Source organism: Podarcis vaucheri (genome assembly GCF_965113315.1).
Source record: "Podarcis vaucheri genome assembly, chromosome: 13".
NCBI classification, from domain to species: Eukaryota; Metazoa; Chordata; class Lepidosauria; order Squamata; family Lacertidae; genus Podarcis; species Podarcis vaucheri.
In genome coordinates this window covers 54,300,877-54,323,974 of record NC_138751.1, presented here as the reverse complement: position 1 = coordinate 54,323,974, position 23,098 = coordinate 54,300,877, and the positions used below count along the sequence as shown (strand labels likewise).

Here is a 23,098-nt window from a genome sequence, read left to right as displayed (position 1 = left end):
TATGCTAATAAAAAGGATGGGAGGCTTGCATTTAGACTTACAAAAGACAATCATCCTGTCCCTTTGAAAAAAGCATTTAGCCTTTCATATAAAAACTGTGTTCGAAAATAGCTAAATCCTAAACAAAATCTAAAATAAAAAATGTATGATTATATTTCATATGTCCAAAGTTTTTTTTTAAAGTCAATAATACTGGCTTGAGAGCTAGACTAGGGCCTGGGGCAAACTACTCCAATAGCTCTTTTTTCTTCCTTGCTCCTGAGGACACAGCAAGCATTTATTCCCTTCATTAATTCCCACAGAGCTGGCCAACCCAATAACTTCATTGTATGTTCCCTTCAGCCCCCTGCTTACTACAATACAGCAGAGAACAGCAGGTGCCAAATGCACAGTTCACAAATACAAATGACTGTCAGGTAGCTGTATTGACAAAAATGCCTTTGAAAGCTTCTCCAGTGCTTGAGTAATTGCATAGACACCAGAGATGAACACTGGTGGCGTATCAGTTTAAAATTCTCCAGAGATCATCTACTGTTTCCCCACACCAAAGACTGCTTGAATAAAGCAACCAGTGTTCTGTATGTTGTCAGTGTCTTAACGCTGAAGATTAGGGGCTTAAGCCAGTAGTATGTTAAGTGCTAAATACAGAAATCTAGGAAACACAGTAGTATAACACTGCAATATGAAGAGAGCCCAAACCAGGAGGCTCAAAACATTTGTCTCTATCATGACAATATACAAGATAAGGGCAGGGCTAACAACCCTCTACTTCCCTTGCTACTGGTCCTGCAAATGAATTGCACCCTCTTGGGGGAGGGGCACCCCATCATGGTTCAAGTCAGAGGGTGAGAACGTAAGACTAGCCTTCTGGAGCAGGCCAATGGCCCATGCGGTCCAGAATCCTGTTCTCACAGTGCGCACCCAAGGAGCAGAACATGAACACACAAGCATTTCTCTGCTCCTGTATTTGGAAGCCTTGCAGCCTCCAACGGTAAAGGCAGAGCATAGGCATCCAACTAATAGCCATTGGTAGCCCCCTCCTCTTCCATGAATTTGCCCAATTCTAAAGGTGAAACTACAGAGCTATGAGAAACTGAAGCCTAAAGTTCGAGATTGGCTCCATTATTATCAAATAATGGAGGTGTTTAAACAAGACAGGAAAATTGGCTTCCAGGTGGACAGATCCAAATTAGAAACGGAATTGTTAGAACCCAATACTAAAATTTTGTCAAGAATGTATAATTTGTTGCTGAAGTGGAATACACAGGATGAGATGGTTAAATTAGCTATGATTAAATGGGCACAAGACTTCGGTTATAACATTATGTTTGCTGACTGGGAACAGTTATGGACCACTGGTATAAAGTTTACGGCATGTAATGCCTTAAGAGAGAATATTATGAAAATGATTTACAGGTGGTACATGACACCAGTCAAGCTTGCAAAGATCTACCATCTGCCTGATAATAAATGTTGGAAATGTAAGGAAACTGAAGGTACATTCTTTCACCTTTGGTGGACTTGCCCAAGGATTAAGGCCTTCTGGGAGATGATTTATAATGAAATGAAAAAGATATTTAAGTATACCTTTCTTAAGAAACCAGAGGCTTTCCTCCTGGGCGTGGTCGGCCAATTGGTGTCAAAGAAAGACAGAACTTTTTTTATGTACGCCACAACAGCAGCAAGAGTCCTTATAGCAAAGTATTGGAAGACACAAGAACTACCCACACTGGAAGAATGGCAGACGAAGGTGATTGACTACATGGGACTGGCTGAGATGACCGGCAGAATCCGAGACCAAGGAAAAGAGACGGTGGAGGAAGATTGGAAGAAATTTAAAGTCTATCTTAAGAACTATTATAAAATAAATGAATGCTAAAATGCCAAGGTTAGGGAAATTAAGAGGTTACAGTTATACTGAGTTGGTAAAAGACAGGAGGAGCAAAAGGTTAATTAGTTAAATTTTAAAGTGAGGATTTGCTGGAAGAAATTTGAAAATAGGGATGCAGAAAGGGAAGGTATGGGGAAGTCGGAGAAACAGGGTTCAAGAAAAGAAGGTTTTGAAATTTTACATGTTTATGTGTTTGTTTGTTATTGTATTGTGTATTGTTTGTCTTAAATATGTGTTAAAAAACCAATAAAAATTATTATAAAAAAAGAATTTGCCCAATTCTATTTTAAATCCATCCAAGTTGGTTGCCATCTCTGTCTCCTGGGGGAGCAAATTCCACAGTATGACTATGGTTCCGTGAAGAAATCCTTTCTTTTACCTGTACCAAATCTTTCCACATTCAGCTTCACTGTGAGTTCTCGTGTTATCAGAAAGGGATAACTTTTCTCTACCCACTTTCCCTATGCCATGCATACTTTTATAGACTTCTATCATGCTATGTCTTGTCTCTAAAATAAAAAAATCCCAAACACAGCAACCTTTCTTCAGAGGGGAGTTGCTCTATCCCCTGGATCGTCTTCGCAACCCTTTTCTGAACCTTTTCCAACAACAATATCCCTTTTGAGGTGAGGCAGCTAGAACTGTGCACAGTGCTACAATGGTGGTTGCACCATAGATTTGGGTAATGGCATCACTGTGAGAGGCAACCTCTGGGACGTATCCCTCCAGTTATTTATATTTGTTTTCTTCTTCAAAAGCATCTGATCATCAACTCCCCTGCCTATGCTACTTTGAGAATCTACTGTGTGCTCCTTTCAGAACAATCCATTTTCTTGTCCTTAAAAAAATGGTCAGAATCCAAAGCCCCTTGTTTTTCAGAATCCAAAAGCCCCTCCTTCCTTTTGTAGCACTGTATGTTGCCCAAAGCTGCAACACAGGGGGACCAGGTGGAGCAGAATCCAGCAGTGCAGAGAAACTACAGCAGGAAGGGGGAAACGGCATGCATGGTAGCTGTGTGAATACCCACAGGGGGCTCTCTAAAATTCAGCACATTTTAGCATTCAATTATTGTACTGGGGATGAGGGGCCTTGAATGCTGATTGCATTTTGTGTTGTTCTAATACATCTAAACCCAGAGTGGCTGGTGGGACTGGGGTAAGCATTTATTTTTACACGCTGCTACATAATATGAAAAAGGCATTGGTTGTCCACCCTCTCCTTCTCCCCACACGAGCCTCTTCCCTCTTTTCAAGGCTGGACGGCCAAGAGAAAAGAAATCATCTACTCACGCCACATCGCTGAAGTCTGGGAAGACATACATGTGCCTAAAACTGTCAATAGCAATAACAGGACAGTCTGCTGGAGTCTTCTGAATGTGGAGGAGTGGATGTCTGAACTTGTCACAATCAGCATGTAAAAAGTTTATCGTACCTTGAAATTCAGAAGCAAGCTTTAGTTTGTTTTTTAAAAATGTAAGTTGCAACAAACAACAGTATATTTAACAGGTCTTTAGATAATGACTGGTAGAGATATGTCCACGTGTTGGTAGATATTTCCATGTGATTTGACATCCACAACAGACCAATTTTAAAAGAACTCTTTTTATAACATCCATTTATTAACCTTGCGCCACCACAAAGGTGATGAATTTTCTACTTAAGCAGAAACCATACAAAGTGTCCGTAGATAATCAACATGAAACTACTGCATACATTCATATTATACTTGCATAAATGCATTAGGAAGCCATGGAATACAGCTGGAAGTGTCTGCAAAGTATGTAAACAGCCATTTTTTGCCATCAGTTGTAGAAATAATTACACATGTCCAATGCAACTCCATTCTCAATTTGGGATGAAGCATGGTGAAGAAATGTTCCCTAATATAGATTTCTATGTGAGCTTTCTTTATCCTAAGCAAGGACTCGTCAGAAACATTTATCAATTGCTTTCCTTCTAGCCTTGTCCTTACCTCCTCCATTTCAAGCTCAGTTCTTTTTTCCCCTTTTTTTTAAAAAAGGTCTGTCAATTTAGACTGTGAATCCAGTGTTAGTGAGATTAAGAGTTGGCCAAGTAACTTAAGTAACTGAAGTCCATTGATTTAAGTTGATCTACTGCAAGTGTGAGTTAGATATCATCTTGCAGTGATATCAGTAGGCTCATCCCATGTCCCATTTCATCAGCTTTCACCACTTTTCAACATCTTCACACATGCACCTGTTTTGCAGCCTCAGGTGTTGCTTAAAGTAGCTCCATTCCCCACATCCCCATTTTGACTCAAACCCTAGCAAGTCAGCTACCACTAATAGCAGCACGTTACACATGAGGCATGAATTTTAAAGCTCTGCACATGAGGCATGAATTTTAAAGATCCCCAAGCCCATTTTTAAAAATGCAAAGAACTGCCCTATGCTGCTGAGGACATAACCCTAATCGCATATGAGAGCTACAAAGTTTGCAGAGGATGATGCACAGGAAAATGTTATGTCCTGGACTTGGATCTTGCTTCTGGATTTCCCATAGGCATCTGGTTGGCCATGGATGAGACTTTGGTATGATCCAGAAAGGCTCTTCTTTTGTCTTTATATTCTTATAGACCCTTAACCCGTTTATGTGGAAGTTGACCGACTGTAGTCTACTGACTTGAGTGGTTGTAACATAAACCTGCCACTGTGGGCACTGATGAAGATAGGATGTAGAACAAGGCTGGAGAGCCTTTGGCCCGCTAGATGCTGTTGGACTCAGCATAGCCAAGGATTAGGAATGATGGGAGCTGTTGTCCAACAACATCTGGAGGGTTACAGGTTACCCTTCCCCATTCAAGAGGATCTCTTTCACTCACAGCAAAAAAAAATAAATTCTGATTTGTCAATTAATATTGTTTTCTGGATTCAAAGGCAACACACACAAACAGAATTAAAGGCAAAGTGCAAGGCAACAACACACACCTACCCTTTTCACTTATTAACTGCCGTGCAACTTCCTGCTGGAACTTCTCTAGACTTTCTGTGTCATCTTTCATATGAAAGAGTATAAGAAAAGGAAGACCCTCTTCTGTCAATTCCTATGTGGAGAGAGAAGAATTGGCAAAGAGTGATTTCCGTTTTCTACCACTTTTTCCTTACATTTTCAGCTGAATCTGCAGGACTTCCATGTTTATCAACTCTTGGCATATTATGTAAAGGAGTATTCAAATTAGAGTGGACAGAGCTTTCACGGTACAAAACATAACTATTCAGACGAGCCTGCAACACTTCAAATCAATCTTTGTTTTAACATGGGAACAGTCTCCAAAACAAAAAAAGGCTGAACATTTTCATGAGCTGGGAGTTCAGATACTTCTAATGGGGAAATTAAAATACCAAGTGTAAACTAGAATCAGGTTTTTATCAGGTTCATGGTATATACATTTGACCAACTAAGGAAAGCCATCATTTGTTAAAAACAGAGGAGTAAAATTTTACTTGTTCCAGTAGTTAAAATATATAATTGGATCAGTATAAAAGCAATGATGAGCAACTGGTTCAAAACCCCAGGAGACAGCAAAAAGCACACATTGGCCGATATGTCAGGGTGCTTTTTACTAACTTATTTACCAAACTCGGGCCCGTCTGGATAGGTGAGAACTGCTTGAAGAAGTAACCCATGTGGGGGTAAGGGAGCTAAGGTTTTGGCCTCAAGCTGGATTCAGGTCTCTCCCTGCTCTGCATGCTAACCACCTCAGTCCTAAATTATTCCAGGTGTTCCTTCCATTCCAGCAGGACAACAGCACATGGGATGAGCGCCTACCAGCCAACCAATAAACCAACAATGTGTTGCTTTGTTCACTGGGCATATTTTTATATATAGCTCAAACTATGTTCTCTGGCCCCCTCCTCCTGCCTATCTCTATTGTCTGAGGCTCAGCGGCCTGGCATTGGTAGCAGCGGCCGAGGCAGGGATGTGCGGCTTGTGCGGCACATGGGCAAGTACATATGGGGTGTGGCGACACTGCCTGCCTGCTCACACCTTGAGTTTGATGTGCAGCTGGGGCTGGGCTGGTGTCTTAAATGGAAACATGCTCCACTGCACAGGGAGTGAGGAACTTGGCAGTAGGTAGGAGCGGCCAACTGATTTATTTATTTATTTCTGAGCATAGTCATGCATGAGTCGACGCACATAAATGGGGGGGGGAGGGGAGGGGAGAGCATGACACCTGTACCTAATAGCTTGTTTTTCTCCTCAGTTCCTGTATACTCTTACACTAGATCACCACACTGACACATTTACTTATGCTGCAACCAAGAAAACACAACAAAAATCTGCAGAACCACAGCAGTGGAGCTAGCCGCTCGGGTGCCGTGCGTGACGCGTGCGCCCTGCAGCCAGGGGTGGGGGCGGGGGGCGCTGCATGGAGCCTCTCTGCCGCCTCCCCCTCAGCTGTAGGGCGGCTGAGGGAGAGGCGGAGGGCAGACGCAAGTCCCACGCTGCCGTTTTAGGCAGCACGGAGCCTGCAGATGTGCAAGCCACCACGCCACTGCCAAGAGAGACGCATGGCTTGGGCACATTGCAGACCCCGTGGCAAGTGCCAGTCCCCGTGGTGTGGCGCTCAGTGCCAGCTGCGTTTCGTTATGTTTGTTGACTGAACTAAAAAGTTTCATGAGCCCATTAAAAAAAACACCCTCATATTTTTGTTATTTTGTCACACACACCCATCAGTGATGACACCCGGGGCGGCCCGCACTCCCCTTCCTCCGCCACCACAGGGTATGCAGTATATACTATTCAAATACAAGCCATAATTCTGTACAAACATCATTTGCTCTAACTTAAGAATATATCAGACTTTGGGAATTTATAGCTAAAAACATGATATCATAAAGTAAATGGAGGGCATTTGACAAGTGGTTTTTTGAGACCCAAACATGTTTATCACAGTTTCTCACTTAAATACCTAGAAATATTGAACAATGAGACACTCCTTACCTCTCCATTCTCAAATGTAATTTCACGAACAAGTGGAACACATTTATCTTGAGTCCATGCATAAGCCAAGTCAAAATTGGTCATAGAGCCCAAGTAAACCATATCTGGAGCATTTTCCTGTTAAAAGGGGATTGTTGTTTTGTCAAATCACCAGTAGGGGAAAAACAAGAACATTGTGCACCGTTAAAATATACATATTGTAATGTTCTGTGATGGAGATGCCATAGAGCACAGCACCCTGTGGCAAGCTCCTTCTACCCCTGCCACAGAGTCTAGGCAGCAGCATGTTGCAAGGTTCCTCACACCCTACTTGCCAGCAGCCGCCAACGGCATCAAGCAGGGGCATGGGAAAGAACAGCATGATACTGCAAGATCACATGGAGAGAACACCTGGACACTACACCTAGGAGGGAGTAAGTTCTCAATAGGATGCTGTTTTCAAAAGCATCTTTGAGACTTGGGAAAGCTTGGCTCTTTAAAAAGGTGCCAGACATAGATGACTGATCTGGACCATCAGTAGTACCATGACCAATAATTCAGTGTTTACTACTAAGATTTTCTAACTCTCTATAGAATTTAAAATCATAGAATCATAGAGTTGGAAGAGACCACAAGGGCCATCGAGTCCAACCCCCTGCCAAGCAGGAAACACCATCAGAGCACTCCTGACATATGGTTGTCAAGCCTCTGCTTAAAGACCTCCAAAGAAGGAGACTGCATCACACTCCTTGGCAGCAAATTCCACTGTCAAACAGCTCTTACTGTCAGGAAGTTCTTCCTAATGTTTAGGTGGAATCTTCTTTCTTGTAGTTTGGATCCATTGCTCCGTGTCCGCTTCTCTGGAGCAGCAGAAAACAACCTTTCTCCCTCCTCTATGTGACATCCTTTTATATATTTGAACAAAATGTATGTATTGTTCATGACATTCCGTTCCAAGGGACACCCCCACCCTGCCCAAGGCAGCTATGGAGGTGTACACTAGTTCTGAAATGCTAAATCCAAGTTTCAAAACCAGAAGTGCTATAAGGAAGAAAATGGTTACCTCTTTTGTTAAATTTAAGGAGTCGGATTTGTGAATGATCTCTTCTGCAATACACACTGTTATATGGTTGTTTTTTTTAATGGCTTCAAAATGTGGAGCTTGTAGCTAATATGTCAAAAGTTTGTCACACATCCAAGCTTTCTTTTTTTACTGAGGAATTCCAGAATCACTACACAATCTTCCTCTTTGGAAGTTTCAACTGCTAGATTTCTAAAACACCTAGACAATCAATAACTTAGATCTATTTATCTCATTTATCTAAACATTTATACAACAGCTTCCAACCAAAACAAAGCAGTTTATAGGATTGAAAACTAGCACAATAAAACAGTAAAATACTAAACAAACACCATTACCATAGAATTTACAATAGAGCTAGAACTAAAAACTAGTCCTCAGGAATGTGCGCATGAATAAGTGTGTTGCAAGCAACTTGTGGAACACCATTACCAGAGGTGCCTACCATATATTTGGTGTCATATCTATGTGCATATTGTTGGGTGAGTAGATATTAATTGCCTGTTTCAATCTTGGGCGTCTCCACAATCAGGTGGTAAAAAATCCCAAACACCTCTAGCTGAATTCACTAGAAAACTGCAACTTTAACATGCTCCAATTGGCAGGAAGCACCAAATCTAATATGAGGACTACATGATTTGGGTTAGATACTTTATCAAATATAAGGATAAGGGATAGAAAAATATTTAAACTCACCCCAGGTGGCTTATAGATCACGTTGTCCCCACTAAATCGTTCTGGTTTGGAAACAGACCTAAGACAGGTAGTTACAATTTATCTTCTTATTAAGGTTAAGTACACTCAAGGTTAAGTACACTTACAAAATACAGGGCAAGGAGCAGATTTACAGTTAGTATCCCAGTCTCTACTGCAAACCAAGCCAGATAGTTTTTCCCCATGGCAGAGTACGAGCAGATTACAAAAATGGGGCATGGGGTAGCTTCTTTGAGGAGATAGTACCTTCAAATTCAGATTTTGGAAGCAAGTGTCCCTAGTTTTTAAGATTCCTGTCAGCAGGATTTCTGGAGGGATGCTAGAGAAATATAACTTATGGAATCATGTATTCACTGATGTGTGGTCTCAGTGGATTAATGCTACTCTTCTGCATTTAATACAGTAGTATTTGAGCTACCCAAATATATCATTGTATTTTTTTTTTAACAACAACAACAACAGCAACAACAACAACAACAATCTTACCCAAATGCAGCAAGGAAGACACAGTCATCATGCAAAATATTTGCTACTCTTTCAAAAGTCTTGTAATTATCAGAGTCTTTGTGTTCAAAGTATCCAATAATATTTCTTTTACTGTGCTGTAACAAAAAACACATGAGGCATTATAACTCAAATTTTCATTTAACCTTCAATCCTTGAGCGGGGGGGGGGGGGGGAATGATTCCAATTTGTGACCAAATGGAGTGTCAGAATACACTAAAGGTTTATGAATATATAATGAATACAAAGTCCCTCTTTGTTGCAAAATGGATTACTTGTTTAAAGTTAGCATATCTGACATCTGATTACATTATCAAGAAAGCCATAAAAAATAAGCCACTAAGGGCTGGTTTGCATGTTAAGTCATAGGTTCACTGCTTTTTGCACATGCTAGAATAAACCTGAGAAAATCACACCTCTCTCCCTTGCTTTGCTAGGCAGCCAGAAGGATTCAACTTCCTTTTCAAAGGATGCTAGTTTAGCATTAAGTATGAACCAAATATTGTGAGTCAAAAAACCCTTAAATTAAGTCAGTTTAAACAAGGCAACTCTGAACCATGGGTTATGAAGCTGACTTCTTTAACTAACCACAGTTGAGTTAATTCAGAGTTCATTTGACTTGTCCATGTTGAGCCAGGATTCTTAACAGAGTGGAGCACACAGAGTAGAGAAGAGTCAACCATTGTTTAGCGTTACATACAAATGTGGCTTAATACCAGAAATATAGAGCATTTGTGTAACAGTTGTCACTAGCTATGAAACAGGCAGAACGTCCTAAGTGGCGAACATGCATTTCCTAAGTTATACATTGTCATTTAACATACTGAAATGAAAGGGAGACAGACAGAGCAGGGGGCACTCACATCTAGAGACTTAATTTCTTCCAAGCTGAGTATTTCTCGAATAGGATTACTTTTCTGTTGTCGGATATAATCTGCTATGGCTGTCACCGATCTCTGACCCCGATATTCTCTCTTCATCATCATTCCATTCCGGAACAATTTTAGAGTTGGATATTTGCTTATCCTGTACCTTTGAGCTATGTCCGCTGAAAAAGTAATTAAAAAACATTTGAAAATATGCAACTATAAATGTATAGAGTTAGTATTCTTTAACCAATAATGCTGCTATCCCCTTCTTTTAAATATCATGAGAGAAGTAATTAAAGTTTATTCTTTTAAAACCACAAGCTTCTATGTATGGTTGCTTTTAACTAATGGGGTATTTCAGACCCCAAATACCAATGTGTGTAGTTGGGACCTTGTACTATAAATAACCCTTAATATTGTACTATAAACAGTAATCCTTAACAAAATGCCTTGTTTTGACATGTAGTCACTGTCAGAAATATGGGAAGGGTTTAACCCCAATGCTAGACCAGTAATTCAAGTGTAGGAAGGTTATGTTTTCCCAATATGCACTTCAGATGTCCAGTCAGACCACTGTGTAGTTGAGGTAATAAGTACAGTACACACATTAAGGAATTTGATCAGAATTTGCTTCTTAGCAAATGAGCACCTTTTAAAACACTTTTAACACCAACTTGCCCTTGTTCAAGAACCTCATACTATTAATTGGGTTTTGACTGCAGTAATTTAGCACTTAACCTAATTTAACCAATTAGCTAAATTAGCTGTTAATCACCTACATTATAAGAGGCTGACATACCTAATTTCAGTTACCTTTAATTTTCTTTAAACCTTCTCTTAAGGTAATTTTGTATATATAGGGTTTTTTTTTAATACTTCATGTGATTATGGCAGTAACAATCCCAGAGAAATATGAATCAGACAGTTAAACTCAAAACAAGAAAGAGAATTGAAAATTGGACTCAAGTGTTATTCAAGTCAGAGGGGACTGGAGACGTTAGACGTTTACAAGAGGAGTTAACTTATTTCTAACATGAGGTAAGGTTCACCCAAATGGCTTCCCTGTACATACTCCAGATGTGTATTACTGCCTAGTGCTGCAGTGATAGCTGTTTCCCTCAAAAGATGGAATCTGACACTTGTAGGTTACTTCCATTATAAAGATGGATCCAAGAGGGGCCTCCAAGTACCAAAAGTAAATCTCATTGGGGGGACCTATGCTTCATTGGCTCAGACACAATGGCGGCTCCTTTGAATAAGTGACTGACAAAAGGGTGCCCTGCAAAGGGGCTGTCGATGTTGGTATGGAGAACTCTTTCTACTGCCAACAGCTGCCTTTTTGTGTGTGTGTGTGTGTGTGTGTGTGTGTGTGTGTGTGTGTGTGTCAAACCCTGACCCAATCCATCTTGCATGATTCTAAAGACATGAGGTACCTCTATAGCAATGGGGGGTGACTGTCTGACACCTACACTATACAGCAAACAAACCCTGTCCAAGTTATGGACAGTTATGGAAGATCTGTGGATGTCTACATTATCTGAACCACCTACTCAGATGGGCTCAATTCCAAGAGGTGCTCCTGTTCAATACCCACAGGCAAAGTCGTAACCAGTTAGATTGTGGGTGGAGGAATAGAGAACAAGGTAAGAAGATCCAACCACTTAGGAATTCTTCAACCTGGACTAAGGTTGATCAACTCTGAAAACCACAGGCATCTGAGGACCAGAGCCTGATAGCCTTATACTTTGCATAAAGTCCATGCAATCAATGGCAGGGGAGGGAATACACCTGTGTTCTCTCTATACACATTTTCTGCTTCCGTATCTTGAGATGAACTGTGGTATCCTGTTGGTGCACAATAGAAGAAGACCGATATTCCTCCTTGTCTCAACATCATATATCCATCTTACTTCATGGACAAAAGAGGGAATATGTGAGGATGTGCTTGGTCAATATGGTACCTATATTAAAGAATACTATGGAAATGCCACTGGTTTTGATGCCAGTATTAAAGCTATGGATCTCCCATAGCTTTAACATGTAGCTTTAATACAATTTAACAGTGAAGTTTTTATGACGTCAGTACAGTGGACGCTCGGGTTGCGAACGTGGTCCATGTAGGAGGCACGTTCGCAACCTGCAGTGCTGTGTCTGCACACGAGCAGGTCACGATTCGGTACTTCTGCGCATGCGCGGGCACCGAAATCCGGAAGTAACCTGTTCCGGTACTTCCGGGTTTCGGCATGTTCGTAACCCAAAAATGTGCAACCTGAAGCGTCTGTAACCTGAGGTATGACTGTAGTGTCTTTAAGCCAACAACCCATCCTCTTAAACCAGAAAAGCAAACGTTTGTGGACATGCTGGAGAGTACCTAAAAAGAATTGTCACACCATGTTCCATGTCAATTCTGCTCCCCTGTAGAAGGCAGAACAGGTTATTCCAAATTTTAGAAATAATTTAAACCATCATATTCTGCTGGGGTGTGAACAGCCAATTAAAATAGCTTGTGACAAGAAAGGTTACAACTATCTGAAACAAAAATTGCAGCTGAAGTACAGCGCCATACCAACAGATAGTTTGTAAAGTAAGCTTGTAAGAGCAATGGAGGATGGATCCAAATGTCTCATGGCAAGAACAGTAGGCAGTTCTGAATACATTCGCCTGGTCTGCAGCCTCCTACCCACCTCCCCGCTTCAGGGGGCTTCAGAATAGCCATGTTCAGATAGTAAATGAAGCTTCTTAAACCCCATTCATGTTTTTCCCCCTTGCCGCTTCCTCTCCTACTCCCACTCTGTGCTTCATCCTGCTTCATTAAGCCAACATTTCCTCTTATAGCTAAGTTAAGCAACTCTGGTTCAATGTTATCCTGGTCTGCTAACCAACATTAAAACAGAGCTCCTCACTTTGAATATTACCAGGAAACAACAGATTAATGCAAACTAGGATTGCTGCAACAAAGCCAGCACACAATTTGATGAGGGACATTTATGGTGTATGAGCTTATGGACAAACATCTGAATCATTTCCCTGAACTGTATACAGACTACCAAAACCACCATCTAGAGACAGTAGGGTTAGCATACCATCAGCAGTGCCTTTGGAAATTATCTTTCAGAAAAGTATAAAAAATGCAAAGACATGAAATGCTGTTTGAACTAATTCACAAGTCAAACAGTGAACATCTTAAATAATTTCATTAAACCTTGACATGTGATACAAGTGGAGTCAACACAATTATAGCTACTACAATATACTTCTAAAATTGAAAACATAAAAGTGCAAACAATGTTATGATTTTTATTCATCAACAACATGTGTTGTTCATCAAAGTACTTGTTGCTGACTTCCAAAAGACTCCTACCTGAAACTGGTATAGCTGGCACACTGAATAATTGGAAACATATAATGGGGGAGGGGGGAGCTACAGGTGTACATTTAGCAAACCCCATTACATGTGTGCATGAGCTTGTATATCTGGCGCCGTGGTGCCCCCCCCCGGCAACTCCAAAACAAGAGAGGGAGTGTGGAAAATGTCCTCTGCCTCCCCCACTGCCCCGATCTCCGGTGTGGTGGCAGCGATCTAGTAGGAAAATGTGCTGGTGGACATGCTCTCTGGCGTTGGGGCGCCTGGGAAGGCTGCACACCGCCTTTTGCCAGGAAGCAGGAGGAGAACAATGACCGGGAGCAGGGCCGTCTTTAGCAGATGCAGAGGCTTGGGAGGGAAGCAGCGCGCAGCTTTCCTCCTAAGCCTCTGCGGGGATCGCTCTCCTCCTGTGGAGGCTTGGGAAGAAAGCTGCATGCCCACCAGCCATATAGTTGGCGGGGCGCAGCTGGCGGGCACGCAGGGAAAGGGGAGGCTGCCAGCAAAGCCGTGCAGCTCCCCCACTCCCTAGGGCGCCCCTGAGAGGCCAGCACCCTGGCGCAACGAACCACTAAGACCAATGGGAAAGACGGCTCTGACAGTTACTAGCAGACACCTGCAACTTTCTGCTACCAGCAACCAGATCATATTAATTCAGGAAAGGAAGCACTTTATTTGGTAGGCTGCTCTTGACTGTTCAATCACTGTTAAGAGACTCCTTTCATTATATCTGCAGCATGCCATAATAATAATAATAATAATAATAATAATAATAATAAGGCATCCTTTTCTTTTCCAACCCTTTCCCACAGTATTACAACAAAACTGCACAATCATGTTAACCAAAAATTAAAGTGTATTTAATTTCCAGGGAGCCTCACCAATTAAATCTGGACCCTTCCAATCAACCACAGTCTCAGCACCCAGTTTTCTACACTTCCCGCTTTTTTGTTCTTTTAAGAAGCATGGTAAAACAGAAAAGCACTAATGCCTTCAGAATTTTAAGAATTGAATCTACACATCCTCCCAACAGAACATCTTTATATTGGTTGTGAGGGCAAGTAAAATGACATTTTGTCATTAGGTATCAAACATTGTGCAGGACATCAATAATTCTTTTTAATTTGCTGGGCCTCAAAGACTGGAAGGCTGGAGCTGCCAGGGCCCACAGTAGGCTTAAGCACCAGTGCACAAACAGAAGATAGATTTGAGAGCCTGACCACTGTGAATGCAGTTAAGAATGTGAAAGCAGCTACTTCTGCTTCCTACAGAGACTGCAGTTTCACAAGGGGAATGCTATTTGCATTGCAAATGATGCCTCTGCCCAATTAACACCACTAAAAGCCAATGTATACTATACACTCGGAAACCAAAGGTGTTGAGTTTTATTATGAAAAAGCTCATGTCTACTATTAAGGGAAAAGAATACTTAATTCAGAATCTTTATAGTATGCGATGCTATACAGTAAACACAGAAGGGTGACATGAGACAGTTTAAATGGCAGCTCATTATATGGCTCAATTTGCTGTTCTGTGGCTGGGTCAACCATACCCATTACTGGCGTAATCAGGCATAACGAACTGTACCCATTATGATGCACAGAGAGTAATACTCATGTGTATTGGAGGATAGATGGGTTTTTAAAAAAATCTAAGTTAAGGGTTTTAAAAAATATATCCTGATTTAAAGGGAAGCCAAATAGAAACCAAACATGTTCAAACCAAGACTTGAAAGCTTGGATTGCAAGATACCTTAAATTCATGTTATGTTTCCTGCCCCCTTCTTCCTGCTGCAGTAATCTGTGATGCCCAAAAATGTCTCCCTAGAAGGAAGATGGTGGGCGTAGAATGAAATGGGACATTTTGCTTCAATGAACCTCCTTGAACAGAATCCATTTGTCTTAGGATCCAAGCCATTGTCTTTTAAACGTGGATCATGACCGTGTATCAAACACTGAGTTAGGACTGCTTTTCTATGTAAAAGAGAACCAGACCCCTTCGTGCTGAAAAAGCACCTCACAAGTAAAAGAGATTTCTGTATATTTCTTTCCAATTTTAGATTAGGGAAGGTATACACAGACCTACTTTTCCCAATACCACAAACCCCTGCATTTTATTGTATTATATTTTCTTAAAAACATATTTGCAAGAGAATGCAATTTCAAGCTTGGGGAAACTGTGTTGAATAATGCAGGTTATTGGCAGCCTTTACATACAAGGTTTGTAGAAATTCCTCTCTTTTGAAATATATTTATAATTCGTTTTACTAGATATCCTTTTTAAACCACTGCAAAAGCTTGTAGTTGCTCTAAAGAGGTTTCAAGACTTGAATTTGCACAACAAGACATTTAAAATGGTAACAACTGAATGAAAAAGGATTACTCACAGTGCTGATCACAATCTACTCTGGCAAACACAACTTGATTCTTATCTGGGAAATCCTCTTTAATGACATTAGAAGCTTCCTCAAAAATAGGATGCAGCATTTGACTAAAACGACACCTGTCGAAAGGGAGAATACAAAAAAAAGGTCCAATTACTGAAAATAAAATATCTGGGGATTCCATATATAGCACCATTTGAAGCGGTAATTCTACTGTGGATTGTCATTCCCACCCACACGGAGGGGAGCAAGTGGGGGAGCCCAAGGCAGTTTCTAGTTCTAAGGGTCTACTCCTGGGAAGTACCACCTGGCCATGCAGATAGGCTACATTAGACACAAATAAAATATATCTACTAGAAGTTTAAAAGCAGATTGAGAAAATATTTTGTATGTTTTGCTAATTAAATACAATAAATTTAACATTGTCTAATTTCTGTTTTGAGTCTTACAATTGCAGAAGTTTGAAAGTACTGTCCAATAGAAGAAATACTTACCAATCAGCATAAAAATTCACTAAAGCAACATCTGCATTGTCTAAAGGAAAGAATGACATTTTATTGTTAAATGTTGCGACAGCAGAAAACCAAGGCCTAACTAGGCGCGCGCGCACACACACACACACACACACACACACACACACGCACACAATCAATCTTGACATTACAGCTCCCAGAATTGCAATAGAGAGAATTTGAGCATATATGAATTCAAAGTTTGAGCTAGCTTTAGTTACAAAACCTGAATTACTAGGCTAACTTTCCTCCCCATTTATTCTCTCTTTCTTCTGGAATGTGTTGCTCTATGCTGTAAAGGTACATACATTTGGACACCAGTTGTCAGTGGCCTTGTAAATTAATGTAAGAACCTTGAACCTGTCCTGGTAAAATTAGCATTACACAGTCACACTTTTCACACACAAAACCAAACTTATAATTGGGAAGTAAGGGTTGCAATTATGGATACTGATGAGAAAGTGAACCCCACTAAACTCGGCGCTTACTTCTGAATATACTGTATGTGCCTAGGACTGCAGTGTAACTTTGATTTTACTTTTAGATTTGCGTTATGAAGCTTCTCCAATGTTACTGAGTTCCAAAGATAAAAGCAGTTTTTAAAGCAATTTTTATCTGTCACTGTTGCGCTCAATTTAGGATTCTTGCATTAGCTCTCTTTCGGTGTCATCCTGTCCTAACCAACAAAAGTACACATGCACAGAACAAACTAAAACTGAACATAAAGACATGCTTAAAGCAATTCAGTGTTCTCCCCAGACTGCTTATGACTCTGAATGCTGGCAGGAACACATACCAAAAATGAATTCAACAATATATTGCTTGAGAAAAGCAAATGTATTTGTATAAAAACAACAGGGCAAAGGTTTGCATACTTACTTAAAGTATCATCTATATTCCCACCATCGAGGCTTGTTATTTCACTTCTTGCTGGATTAAAAAACCAGGACACCTGCAAAAGTACACACGTTTTAATAAATAATCTGACATTTATCCATCTCATTCTTTCTTGGTCAAATCCTCCTCCTTGTATTATAATGAAGGGAGCTCCATGACTCTCACATATTCAGCATGAACATCTACATGACACTGTAGGGGTTCCAGCCCAGGTAGAGGTCCACGTGTGTACGGTTCTTTGTTGCAAAACATCCACACTGCTGCTTCAACGTGTGCAGTGAGCTCAAGAAATATGAAACACAATCCAAGTTTCCACAGTGTTGATGGCACAACGGAGGTCCATCCTAATATCCAGGAAAAGGAGCAAATATGCAAGGGCAAAATGCTAAGTCTGGCAATTCATTTATGTATTTTAAAAGACTTGCCAGGCTTTACTTTAGAAATAAATCTTAAAGTTAAGCGAAAGATCTCCACATATATGTCTAGAGATGTTTGTTACTCTTTTCTGGTTTAATGTAACTAAAATAGTGGGGCCTTTAGCATTTTGAAGGTTGCTGCCCAGGGCTCATTTGGGAGGAAGGGTGGGATAAAATTCTAATGAATAAATATATTAATTAAGAACATAAATACATAAGTTACAAGAAAAGGGGGAACTGTAGTAAACCATGGAAAATATAAGGGTGGAAATAGGAGATACACAGATACAGTGGTGCCTCGCAAGACGAAAAGAATCCGTTCTGTGATTCTCTTCGTCTAGCGGTTTTTTCGTCTTGCGAAGCAAGCCCATTGACGGATTAGCGCATTAGCGCTATTAGCAGCTTTTAGCGGCTCATCTGATGATCGGATCAGCTGATAAGCGGCTTAGCGGCTTAGAAAAAGGGGGGGAGGGGGGAAAAAAGCAGGAACTCGCAAGACATTGTCGTCTTGCGAAGCAAACCCATAGGAAATTCGTTTTGCGAAGCACCTCCAAAATGGAAAACTCTTTCGTCTAGCGAGTATTCCATCTTGCGAGGCATTCGTCTTGCGGGGCACCACTGTATGGTCAAAATAGGTATTATGCTAATTCAATAAAATTAAAACACGCCCAAAAGCATAAAGGTAAAGGGACCTCTGACCATTAGGTTCTGTTGCAGATGACTCTGGGGTTGCGGCGCTCATCTCGCTTTATTGGCCGAGGAAGCTGGCGTACAGCTTCCGGGTCATGCGGCCAGCGCATGAAAACGCCGTTTACCTTCCCGCCAGAGGGGTACCTATTTATCTACTTGCACTTTGATGTGCTTTCGAACTGCTAGGTGGGCGTGAGCTGGGACTGAGCAATGGGAGCTCACCCCATCGCGGGGATTCAAACTGCCGCTTATCAGCAAGCCCTAGGCTCTGTGGTTTAACCCACAGTGCCACCCGTGTCCCTTCCCAAAAACATGGGATTTAAATATTTTTAATATTTAAATATTTAAATATTAAATAGTTTAAATATTTTGCTGGATCTACCTAATGAAAGAAAAAGGAAATGGAAGCACAGGAGGTCAAGAAGGTATCATTTCCAATAAAGCAAATGCCAAACAATTTATTAAAACATTTTGGTTAAGAATGAAATGAAAAGTTTTAGAATTTCCTACATTAAACCCACCCACCCATGCCTGGCACTGGATGAAAATTGCAGAAATTCAGCAAAACTACTGAGACGATTAAAAAACCCACAATAAATTATTTGTATTTTTTCAACACTACAGTTCTTCAGACATCAATAATAACTATACATTATAATCACTGGCCTCCCTTCCACCCTTCCATGGTTTCCTCCAAATATCAATTGCTGCTGCATATTATAATCCATCCATAGCTTCTTTTTCTCATTTTAATCTTGATATCCCTTTTACTTCTGAATTTACTCTAAGACTACTAGCAATTTAAGTGAAAGGGAAATTTAAGTACAGTACTGTAGAGGACAGATAACTAATTTATGGTGCAAGGTATTAACTGCAGCTTGCAGTCTGAACAAGATTTATTAGAAAAACTAAAAAGACATACTGCTGAAATACAGAATGGGGAAGTGTGCTTAATTAAGGTTAAACGAGACATCAAATTCATCTGATAATCAAAGGTTAATGCAGTGGGCATACAGAACAATTCTGCAGTATCACAAATGTTTCTATGTCCTGAATACTGGAACAACTTAAACTTTTGTTCTGCAATAACCAATGACATTTCTCTTTACCTAAAAAATGCATTTCTTTTGATAGTCAAGGCAATACACATTGTTAGGTTTCCTTTCATTAAGCAGGCCAAATTGCTAAATATATTTCAGTAGTTTTCATTAGCAAATCCTAGCTAGAACTTCGTTTGTGGTTTAGCCTTGACTAAACAGGATTACAACACTTTCTCTTGCATTAGCTCTTTTCTGCAAAAAAAAAAAAAAAGGTAATTCTGCTACATGCTTAAAAGGTGCACTTAAAATCCCACACAAACTAGTTTATTTTCTTTAAAGTGACTTTCTCTCTCCAGTTCAAATACCCGAAGCAGCTAGTAGTATAAACATTTCATGATCAGCAATAATGTGAAACAACACTTGCAATATAAAAAAAATACACAAGAGCAGCAATAAAATGCTAGAGAAGCTATAGTCGAAGAGAGAAATCTAAGTAGCAAGAAAACCCAAGGCTTGCTGGAAAAGTATATAATCTGACTTCACATGGCAGAGGATTCCACATCATGGGTACCACCACAGAAAAAGTCCTCTGAGCCCACTACAGAAAAACCATCAACTGCACCTCAGAAATTAGTGGCATGCAAAAAAAGCGTTTCCTAAAATGGACAGAAAGACTCAGGTTATCCCTTGAAATAACTTTGCCCGAAGGTCCAGGCTGTATACTTGGGAACTATACCCCCTCTGAAGAGGTGGGGGACCTATTAGGATGGCCCACCCTCGCGGGCAGATGGATTCAATGGGTTTCCAGACGGCTCTGAGGGAATTTCCGACTGATATTACTGGTGCTACTTTTGAAACCCTGGGCAACCCCTGGAACACCTGAATGACTCAGGCTGTTGACATGATCGCCCCTGAACACTCTCTCCCATTTTGTGGAGCCCATTTGGCTCCTTGGTATCAGGGTTCGAAATTAGCAGGGCGCCAGGTACATTTTGCACCTAAAGATTCTCCATTTGTGAGCACCTCAAAAGGTCTGGGTGTCATTTTTTGCGCCTGGCTGACATTCAAAGATTACCGAAATGTATGTGCTTTGAAGCCTCGAGGTATGAGTATCGACAATATATTAAGGAGTTTAACAATAAAGAGTAACAGTGCTAAGTAGTGTTGCCAATAGATCTCTTCTAACCCTTTTATCATGTTTTTTTCACTTCCACAGATGGGCATGTGTAGGAGTATTAAAGTATACCATTGGCTTATGTAGCTCTATGGTATTGTTTATCTACCTGTCCCTAGACTCATGATCTTAAATATCACCAGCTGCATGAAATTGCTGGTAATTTAAATGTTTCATTTGTAGTAAACCACTTAGAAGTTCAATACATCAAGTGATATACAAATTTGGTTGAATAAAGAAGATCATAACCCTGGGCTCCTTCAATCATTTGGGCAGTCAGGTACTACCTGCTAGAAGCTCTGTGGAGAAAGAGTCTGGTGGGCATGGGACTTGGTCCTGACCTCCCTGTATTACAAAAGTTATGCTTTTAAGTACTATATGAACATTGATAGACATATAGCCTTACATGACTATGTACATACACAAGGGATCTGGGGCTATCTAAGGTGAACATCTTTAAATAAATCAATAATCTCCAATACAGTGGTGTTGCAGAAACTCTCATACCATGAAATCGTTACTCCTAAGCCTCTCTTAAATGCAATTTACATACATTTCCAGCACAGTTCTCTCAATTAGCCCTAAATAGAAACCCAACCTCCTGTCAAGAAAGCTTAATGAGCAAAGGTGTTGCTGAAGTGAAAAGGGCTACTAGACACAAAATTAGAAATTACAACATACCCAAAATGGGGTCAGAAACCTTTTTACAATTGACAGTATTATGTACATCAGGGCAAACCAAAGTTGGTCAGCAGAATAAGATGTGATGACAGAAAATAAAAAAGGTAAGTCTTCAAAAGTAGGCTGCTGAACAGCTGTAAGGCATGGGTGACGGTACTAGAATTTCAAGTGGCGAAGAAATGCTGAGAAAGCTCTGTCCACCCATTCCCCTCTCATGGGCTTCAAGACTAGATATAAGCCCAGGTAAGATAAAAGTTACAAGGACGGGTGGGCCAGAGGAAGGGTTCAGCACTTTTCATTTGAAAATTGCTCTCACACTTCACTAGGGCTGAGCAATGTCTGGCTTCCTACATCATGATATATCACCAGCTAAACATTGTGATATTTTGATACGTATCACAATGTCTGAAATAAGGATGTAAGGTGAACAGGGCAATGTCCTGAAAACTGTTACTGTACTCATTAGGAGTCTAAAACGGATACATTTTTACTTAACTATAACTTTTTGTTACAACTGTTGGCTTGTATTAAAAAACAACAGTTAAGGATCTGGGCAAAGGTAGCATCAGATTGAAGCCACAGAATTAGAAGACATATTTATTCCATTCTTGTACTCTAATTCCTTGCAGCCTATCAGATATAGAGGCTCACTGTGCATGTCACAGTTGACAGTTTAACATGAATGTGCTGAACTGAGCTGTTTTGCTCTACCCTGAGGGTTAAAAGAAGCTTACTGTTTTGGAATCAAGGACTGTGCTTTGTCTTGCTCCAAACCAAAGGTTAGTGCTGTTTTAAGCAAAACCACAGTTCCCAGTTTAGACACAATGCTAAATTAGGGATCATGGTTTGTTTTCCCCACAATAGCAAGGATGAACAAAGTGGGTGAGATCAGGTTGTGCACACTACATCACTATACAGTTTACCATGATGTGTGAATGCTGTTACAGTCGTCTCAAGAATCCACATGAACAGGAAGAGTCAGTCCACAAATCTATCGCTTTCCTAAGAAGTCTCCATGACAATTTTCTTCCCTTCAGCAATGTTCCCTGGTTTCACCTTTGTACATCACTCAGACTTTCATCAGGCTGTGTGTCAAGGATTCCACTGAATGTTTGGGTTAAACCAGCCCTTGAATATACACAAATAGCATAAACCTTTGTAAGTTAGCATGCTTTTTGCTACTATTAAATATGCTCCATTAAGTACTACAGCAGTCCTAGAGCAACAGTGAGCTAATTTCCACAATCACATTTTATAAGTAGACTCCTATCTCTTTGATCTCTGTACACAAAAATTTCTACTAGTAACTGCTGAGTGGAAACTGGTAACTGAAATAAGAACAGGGAAGTACTCACATTATTACAAACATACTTATTAGCACAAAGCAACATGTACCCATTTAAATATACAAATATTGCTCAAAATACCATGAGCTCAATTTATGATATCCTTTAAGCGTCACTTAAAACACCATCCAAAACCAAAACTACCTAGTTGCTTCTGTCTTATTCAGTACTTGCAGATATCAAAACTCACACAGCAAGTTTGTATCAGTTTATATAAACACACAATATGTTTATATTGGGCTTTAAAAATAACGCTGAATACTAGCATTTTTTCTAACTCTGGAATACTAGAATGGAGCATACTATTTGCTGCTAGTACCAGGATTTTTATTTTTTTCCAGCTATGTTAATACAACAGTATACAAGTATATTCTAAATGTACTTTGATCTGATCAACATGGATCAATCATCAATAAAAACAAGCTCTCAATTATTTTGTTTCCTATTCTTCTAGCTTCTATAATTTTTGCTTTCTCCCTAAGTTCACTATTTGATTGTTCTCCTTACCCTCTCAGATACCTCCAATTCATCATTTTTTCTAAGTGTATCCCACATGAAACATAATCCATACACTAATGAAATTAATACAGGAACTG

At 40.3% G+C, this 23,098-nt stretch overlaps 1 protein-coding gene across 2 annotated transcripts in view; it reads right to left on the bottom strand.

Moving 5' to 3' along the window:
* The window catches only part of ERP44 (endoplasmic reticulum protein 44), a 32,131-nt gene that overhangs the window by 3,376 nt on the left and 5,657 nt on the right, over positions 1–23,098 (bottom strand). For both annotated transcript variants that reach the window (XM_082195712.1, XM_082195713.1), the window contains exons 2-10: positions 17,138–17,210; positions 16,241–16,280; positions 15,750–15,865; positions 9,997–10,181; positions 9,116–9,231; positions 8,612–8,669; positions 6,856–6,972; positions 4,843–4,954; positions 3,181–3,322 (exon numbers count right to left, since the gene is read on the bottom strand). In XM_082195712.1, the coding sequence (XP_082051838.1) occupies positions 3,181–3,322; positions 4,843–4,954; positions 6,856–6,972; positions 8,612–8,669; positions 9,116–9,231; positions 9,997–10,181; positions 15,750–15,865; positions 16,241–16,280; positions 17,138–17,210 (959 nt within the window). The remainder of the gene's footprint in view (positions 1–3,180; positions 3,323–4,842; positions 4,955–6,855; positions 6,973–8,611; positions 8,670–9,115; positions 9,232–9,996; positions 10,182–15,749; positions 15,866–16,240; positions 16,281–17,137; positions 17,211–23,098) is intronic.